The sequence below is a fragment of the Drosophila teissieri genome, chromosome 3L, assembly GCF_016746235.2.
Source record: "Drosophila teissieri strain GT53w chromosome 3L, Prin_Dtei_1.1, whole genome shotgun sequence".
Taxonomy (NCBI): domain Eukaryota; kingdom Metazoa; phylum Arthropoda; class Insecta; order Diptera; family Drosophilidae; genus Drosophila; species Drosophila teissieri.
The window spans coordinates 11,632,121-11,640,607 of record NC_053031.1 but is presented as its reverse complement, the minus strand read 5'-3'; the positions used below and the strand labels follow the sequence as shown (position 1 = coordinate 11,640,607).

The 8,487-nt window shown below is 39.3% G+C and overlaps 1 protein-coding gene across 3 annotated transcripts in view; it reads left to right on the top strand.

Annotated features, from left to right (window-relative positions):
• The window catches only part of LOC122618595 (protein TANC2), a 50,257-nt gene continuing 41,770 nt past the window's right edge, over nucleotides 1–8,487 (top strand). For 2 of the 3 annotated variants that reach the window (XM_043795161.1, XM_043795159.1), the window contains exons 1-2: nucleotides 1–225; nucleotides 755–1,257. In XM_043795161.1, coding sequence (XP_043651096.1) covers nucleotides 1,020–1,257 — 238 coding nt within the window. In that variant the 5' untranslated portion in view covers nucleotides 1–225; nucleotides 755–1,019. The remainder of the gene's footprint in view (nucleotides 226–754; nucleotides 1,258–8,487) is intronic. The other variant, XM_043795160.1, reaches the window with a different exon arrangement.

The window sequence follows — 8,487 nt, the reverse complement described above, 5'->3', positions numbered from 1 at the left end:
AGCTCGCGCAAGCGTACCGCATGCGAATCGGAAAACGCATTCTCCGATCGGAAAATTATCGCGACACACGAGCGATCGATCAGCCGGCATTTTCTTGTTCGCCACTCTGGATACGGTTTCAAATCGCACAACGTGCCGCCAAGTTCCTTGGAAAATGTGCGAAAATTGCAAATATTTAGTGCTTCCATGTGACGTATGCGTAATGTGACCACAGTGCGGATAAAAGTAATATATTCACCTGTATATAAATACGACTATATATATGTGTGTGTGTGTCATTGTCTAGGAATTTTGTTTCGTCTGCAAAATGTGCAAAGTTTTTTAATGTTTACATGGCGAAATTCCAAGAGTCCCAATTGACTCATGGCTAAGACAAAAAGAGATTAGATATCCCGCAACCAACTATCTATAAATTGGTGTTTACCTTAGTTTCGCAAATTCATGAAAAAGATTATAAAATTTGAATTAAAAATCGTATAAAACGGTGAAAAATTTCTGCATAAGTTTCAGTAATTATTTATTAAGATGGATCTATCGCATTTATGCTTCGTTTAAAAAGCTATAAATAAATATTATTTAAAAGTAAATGTAACAGTAAATAATAGTGAAAAAGCACTATAAGTAAACAAGTAATTTTCTTTGCACAAAAAACCAGAAAACGAAACAAAATCCAAGCCAAACTCATTGATTGTGTGAAGTGTGAAGAATTAAAAATTATAAATTTAAACAAGTGTGGTTTTTCTTGTTTGCAAAGCGCTCTTTAGATGTATTTCGAAAACGAATTTAACGAAAAGGTGTAAAGGAAAAATCCACAAAAGTACGTGCCACCAGAAAAAGTGCAAAAGAAGGGCACATCGAACGAGGAAAATCGACTTGAAAGGATTCGCAGCTGGAACTGCATCCATCCAGATACAGATTCAGATACATGTATATATACTGTATAGCCGTGCCGATACAGATACAGATACAAATACAGATACATACATGAGGCAGCCTGCGAACCACAAAAGATACATGCCATGTTCCCACTAACCAACCGCTCTTCGAGTGGCAATCGCACCAACAACAATCCCAGCAACAACAACAACCAGACCACAAGCTTTATAATCGGAGGTACCACCAATATTAACAACAACAACAACAATCAGATTGGTGGCACAAGCAGCGCTAAGGATAAAGGAAATTTTGAAAATAATTGGAGCTGCAATAAAACAACCGGTCGTCGCTCTGGCAGTGGAAATAGCTGCAGTTTTTTAGGTAAATTTTAATTGTGGCACTCAAAAGTGCCGTTGATTGAATGTTTCGTATATTTGGGGTGACTTAAATGCTTTGCCAACAACCATGCTTTATGTGGTTAATAATATTAAGGGTGCGTCGTTTTTAAATCCAACTCAATACCCAAGTAATTTCACTTAAATTAAAGCCCATCAGCAAAACTCGGCCCATTGCACTTAAGCTTACAACTTTTTCGTACTCGATCTCGATTAAGGCGGCTTCTTTGATCACTTGGGGCTTATCTTATGACCATCTCGCATCGCATCTCTTTCATTGGAATGGCTGCAATTTCACAAATCGCATTTACCTTTTTCCGTATTGTCGCTTTTATGTCGCGCACCTTTAAAGGGTTCCTTTTTTGTTTAGCAACAATTTACAATGCAAATTGCATTAATTGCAATTTTCTGTTCGAATTGAGTTGGTTGTTGTGGTTCCCGTTTGCGGCATTGTTGTTGTCTTTGCATTAAAATGCAAATACATTGCACTAATTTACATGTCGCGCCGCCGATTGCAGTGGAAAATGTAGACCCCCCTTCTCTCTCCTTCGACCACAAAATCGCCTGGGGAGACAATGGAAATCTTTTGTGATGATCACACACGACTCTCTGGCTTTGTATCTGTGTGTGTGTGTGTGTGCGTTGGGGGAGGAAGTGTAAGTGTGAGCTTGAACCATGAGAAATGCCATAAAAATTCCTCAAGTCTACCAGACTTCTTCCTCTTTACGGGTTTACGGGGTATATAAGGTCTGAAATAATTACCTTTTTGATCTTGAAAAAATGTTATTCTTATTAAAAAGTGCAGATATTGTAAAATATTTGATAAAAATGCTTTACAAAGATTAAATGAAATATTGAAGATTATGGCTTACCTTACCCATTTGCATAAATTACATTCTGAATTAAGAAAACTCTGTAGTTACTCCTGTATATTAGTTATCGTAAGCTGCAAAATTATAGGGTATCTTTCGTTCGAAATGCTCAAGTTTTTCCTTCTTCTGCTTCTGTTCTTATGTTGCGCTTGCGCAATCGCAAAAGCTTCTTCGCCATTTCTGCGTTCTTTTCAGGAAGAGGAGATTGTGGGACGAAGGTTTTTGGGGATGTCGGCACATGCGCTTTGTTTGTCTGTTGCCAAGACACTGAAAAAATTATGCATATATTAACTAAAAATGTTAGTGCAAGCTATTAATATCAAAACACTCAAACGATGTTTTACTTTTATGAAATAATAAGCCTTTAGATAAGCAGTCTTGATCTTAAATTCACATGTTTCCAATTCAAAATGTTACTAACTTTTTTTCCGTGTAGACTGGGTTCATTGCTGCTGTGTGCCTGTGTGCTTGCAAGAATTCCCAGAAATATTTTACTTCGAAATTTGTTAACAAGCAGACAACAAGAGCAACAACCACAGAAGCGATTCGAAGACATAGGGAAGATTGTGTGTTTTTGTTTGTTGCTTGTTGTTGTTTGGCCTGGGCCATGAAGTGTATCAAGTGTTTGCTGGCTTAGCTCCTTTTCTTCGCCATCGGCTTTGTTCACAGCCAGATACTTCAAGTTGAAGGTTAAAGTTGAGCCTTTCGATTGAATTAGAATTAGAGTTCTCTTGTGGATGTGAGTGGATTTCTCAGAGGTTTGTCGGTCAGGATAACGTTTGAGTCATAGAAATTGAATTGGAAGTGTTCTTCAATTTGACAGCCGTTGGCAGGTTTCAAAGCCTTGAGAATGCGAACAGGATTTGAAATCCCTTAATTGCGCTTCATTTCCACACACTTTAACCCAAAAAGTTTCGAAGAAATGTCTAAAATGATGTACATTTAGAGCTCCTTATATTGACAAGCATTGCAAATTAGAGATAAACCGCCAGAGTGTTAAGAGTATTTAAAATCTCAACTGCAATAGAGCCGGCTTTGCACACTTTCGAGTCGATAAAATGATTTACAAAGCCTCTAAACCCAGTTCACTCCTCCCAGAGCAGCTCAGCACTAGCCAATAACTCATTCAATCCCATTCGATCTGGTAACTAGCCTTCAAAGCCAGCCCCATTGAATCCGATACCAAGTCCATTCCCCATCTCGACGTGTGTGGGGCACCAGACTCCGCGAATCGCTTCCAATTCCATTTTACACTGCCAGACGATCCGTGGAAGCACTCGGCTGCATAGTTTTAATTGCAAATTGCAAATTGCAAAACTGACCGACGACTGGCCAGTCATCACGCGTCTAATTAAGGCGATGTCTGCGCTGAGCAGCAAATATCTTGCATATTTTTAGATCCACCAGCTGGACATTTGCATTCGCAGACGGTCGTACACAATGTCAGATGTACACTGCGCAAATAGTAGTTCGATTGATTTGTATAATCAGTCCAGGCCACTTCCGCCTTTCACTTTCATTTTCTCTTTGGTTTATATTTGAAAAAAGTATTCTTTTATATAGAGCATATAATCAGTTAATAGAACTTGTAATGCCCTCCTTTTCTTGATTTATAAAAGAAATTTAATTTTTGATTTTAAGAAATATTTGTTGCAAAGCTTTGCTTTGATTTAAAGCCACTTTGTGGGTGCAAACTTGTATAGCTGCTGAGTTATTTGGTTTTTCCATGTGCACTCCGTCAAATTAGAAAGGGAGATCGGCGAGGAAGATGAAGAACTGCGAGCTGTGAGTGGCAATGAGTTAATTTGCTGCCAAAACACACCCTCGGGCCTCATTAGCCTGCACTCCGAGTGAGATTTATAGACGAGCCGCGAGCTGCCGCCGGATTAGTTGGAAATGCAAAACCCTGGGGGTCAAAACCCAAGGGCGGCGGGCGGAAGGGGCAAAAGGGGCGGCAACAGCAGTCGCACTGCGGGTTGCCCTGCTAAATGAGCGCCTAAGGTGTCGGCCCAGCTGGCCAAGATTGCAATGGGTACATATGTGTGGCTAAATGGCAGCTGATGGGCATGAATAATGAGCAGGAGGCCAACAAAAAGTGGCAAACTTAGTTCGTGTATAGGTCTTTCCAATCCCATAAAAATGACATTCCGCTGTCGTATTTTACAAACTGTGCTAAATAGTCGTTCTCTTACCAAATTGGATGCGAGAAAATGCCTCTTTTACCCCATTTTATTGTTAAATGCTATGAAACATTAGCTTTCTGCATATTGCATTTTCAGTTTTCAAACTGTGCCTGCGTTCATATATCTTTTCACACAGCAATGGTTTCGTTTTTCTCAAAAATCTCCCATCATTTTGTAATTGATAAGTCTGAAAAAAGGAGGAGTTTATTACTCACCATGTGCAATGAGCCAAGTTGGCTGCTCCCTAACAACATAAACATGTCCGCAGTTGGTGGGGAAAAATGAGTATCCATTTGTTTTTGCATTTGCTGTGACATTTTGAGTTATTTGACACTTTGCAGGCGCATATCATCTTTCCATCTTTCCCCTTCTGAATGTTTCGCCATACATCGCTCTTTCGGTCTTTCTTCCAGCACTTTATTAACTCATTATTTTGAAATCAACTTGGCCCGGCAGGCAAAACGTGTTGCAGAAGTTTCTGCAACCTGACAAGTCGCCTGCACACCGGCAGCAAATGCATGATGTTGCTGCTGCCGGTGTTGCAGATGTTGCAGTTGTTGCTGCTGTTGCAGTTGTTGCAGATGTTGCTGCTGTTGCAAGTGCACAACTTGCACAACTTTTCCCCTCAGCGGTTGATTAAGTACTTGGGCACTCTTTCACCCATTAGCCAGCGAATATGATGCATTCAAATTTTAAACGAATTGTTGGCGACCGCAATTGGGCACAAGAAGCCGTTTTGCCGCTCTTAATTGATGCAATCAATAATTGCGCGCACATCTTTCATTTCCATCTGTGTATCTTCAGCTACTCCTCCTCATCATTGAAATCCACACACAAACCGCACATATCAATCGACAATTCACAGCCATAAACACAAAATTAGCAAATTCATAAAAACATCAGTAGTCTTGAGCCGCTTTTCGCATAAAACTGTGTATAAATCTGCAAACAAAACAAATTTTGAATGCGCCGCTTATGCGAATTTTAGGTTAAGCCTCTGAAACTTTTATCTTAAATGCTGAAAAAATCATTCACAAAAAAACACAAAACCAATTAATTATTTGGCCATTTAACTGCGGTGGCTGTTTCTGTTATTTTTTATTTTGTTGATTGCAAAATTCAAGGAACAACAAACACAACTGCCACTGCCTTTAGCTGCGTAACACTTTGTTGTAGTCAGACGACCAAAACATTGAGATAAAAACTATTCACATCTCAGCTGTAGTGGGTACAGTGAATATCGTTTACTCGTTAGGTTGGAGATAAAAATATTTTGAAGTACCATGACTTTTAAATAATCTTAATTGGAACTTGTTTATGAAGCATCAAATCAATGTGTAATTCTAAACCCCTAACTAAAGTGAAATCGCCTTTTCATTAAAAGAGTTTAGATACTTATATTATAGTAGTTTCTATATTTTTATGAGCATATTTTCAGCTGCCCGCTTAGTTGATTTTCACTGTACTCGTGCACTATGGGAAGTTGTAGGCGTGAGTAGTTTGCCGATGTCTTCGGGACTGGCGGTATCTTTTCTGATGTTTCGAAAAGAGACGTGAACAAGTAGCCGAGGACATGGCCACCGAATTCAAATGGAGTGGCAAAAAAGAAGTAGCGAGGAGATACAAAACTTTATATCTCGTGGCGATCCGTTCAATGGATTCGCAATTACATTCATGAAATTTAATTGGCGATGGGAAAAAACCTTGAATGGATTAAGCATGTGGGGACAATGTGTGCCAGAGGAATAGTGTTGATTTATGGATAATAATTCCAACTCATTGAGGAGTTTCTATGGCATCGACATGGAATTTGGCCCCAACTCCAACCGAATGAAGTATCTGATTTTTGCATCTAGCACTCAGCGAGGTAATCAGACCTTGGGATCTCCAATTGGGTTGGCCCATCTTCCCCATTTTGGAAAACTCTCGCAACAAAAGTCACGTTTTCTTCGAAGCCTCCCCTGCATTAAAGTTAAGATCAACATGCGGATAGATCGTCTGAAAAGAAACCAGCGTACAAATAAGAGACGTGCAAAAAAGCGCTTAACTAACATTTGTTGACTTTTGTTTACAAACGCAAATTTACCTATAATATTTGCACGGCAAACCCAAGCCATCTATACATATTTCTTTTCAACCAGCTCTACTTCGACTTCAACTATTTACGAGTATTACTTTTTGTACTTTTTGTTTTATTTCGAGCGCCGCGACAATTTGCCAAGCAAACTTTTTGCGTTCAGATAGCGGCGAAAATTGTTTATTTAGACCTTAGCCGGGCAACGACAACAACAGGCAAAGCCAATTACGGGTTTTAATTATTTGTAAATATTTCAAATGTCCGACCGACTTTTGGCGCCCGCAGAAAGCAAAAAAAAACAAAAGAACCACACCAAACAAAAAACCCTATCGATATGGCTGTATGTGCAACAGGTGCGCCATCCAGCGGACACCAAGTAACCTTTTCACATGGGTATACTAGGTACACTATATCATTGCTATATCTTATCTGAAAAGTCCTCACATTGCGCGTGCCAAATTCCATTCGAATGAGAGCTAAGAACTAATAGTATTGGTATAGGTACTTTCTACTTAATACAATGTTACAATGTTACAATACAAAAACAAATAATTTATTAGTATGCAATATTTTAAGACGCCTTACCAGTAAACACGAGAAAATCCATAATGGGAAGTGCATTCGTATGAAAGTAAAATTTGTTTCCACTTTTACACGTAAGCTCGTTGCTGTCATAATATCGCTGATTGTCTTTGGGGTTTATTTTGAGTTGAACCCCTGGCTGACTAATTTTTGCAAATGAGTTTGGGATTTGAGTGTTGTCATTCATTCACTTATTGTTTCCTGTTGTCGAAAAAAATGAACTTACGCTCGGTTTTACAATGTGGGCGTGTCGCATTTCTGTAATTTATTAAGTGTTTTTTTTTCTCACTCTCTTTAATTGCCGCCCAGATGATTTAGTGTCTTTTACTTTCCGCCTTTCCTCCAGTTGTCTTCTTCTTATGACTTTCACCTCGCCAAAGTGAAATTACGGCCTAATGACTAAACATTTCATTTAATTAGAAGACTCATCGCGCCGATGAAACCGAGACACTAAACAAAAGGGCGGAACACGAAAAGTTTTCTGAACTCTGTGAATCTGTAATCGGTTATCTCAGATCTTAGCTCATTATGAAAATTTGGCAATCAGGGTAAATGATCTGACACCTGAAACCTCAAAGCGGATTATGGCAGTTTAATTTTGATTTTGATGGATGTGAAAATTTCTGCGAAGGCAGCACACTCTCGTCCACCGAGAGTTTCTTACATTTTTGGCTTTACAGAAAACCCGCTTTTAATAAGAAACCCCTGTTGTTATTTTGACATTTTCGGGATGCTCCGTTGTCGAAGTTTTCTGACTCACCACAGGAACCTGCAAAAGTTGCAACATTGCAGCGAATTAATTTATCAACATTTACCGCTACGATGTCAACGCCACAAGAGAGAAAAGGTTTGCAGCATTTAAAAGGCCGTAAATTCGACGGACAACTGGCCCAAAGACCGGACCATCTCCAGTCAGACTTCCAAGAAGCTGGCAACTTGATATAGCCAAAGTGAGCTCCAAACATTTCTGAATACCCACAATTTCTGGCGAGGAAAACCTCGGTGCGGCGGCCAAAGTTTGATTTATGCGTTTGCGATGCTCAATGGGCGATACGATAGCAAAGGGGCCAAAAGGAAGTAAGCGCAGTTACAGTCAAATTTCCAGGCCCAAACGGCACGACTACCAACTCGCTGCTCTGCCTGGCGGTTAAACGCAGCCAAACATAAATTATAGGCCATGGCTAAGTAGGAAAACTGGCGGGCCAACCAGCCAGGCACAGTGGAAAAACCTAGGGAAATTTAAGATAACGTGGGCTCAGAATTCCCTGCTCTCAAATGAGTCACATTACATACTACCATACTATGAGAATATTTATATGACTTTATACTTACAGATCTAGATATGTTTGTTCTTGATTTGAATGCCTCTTGAATTGATAAACAAGGTTAATCATTTTTTGACAGTTGGTTAATTTATGTTTTGCATTTGACATTTTAAAAAATAGTCTAATGTAATCTCTAAATTCCACATTCTTAAAAAAATATACCTTGAATAATGGTAC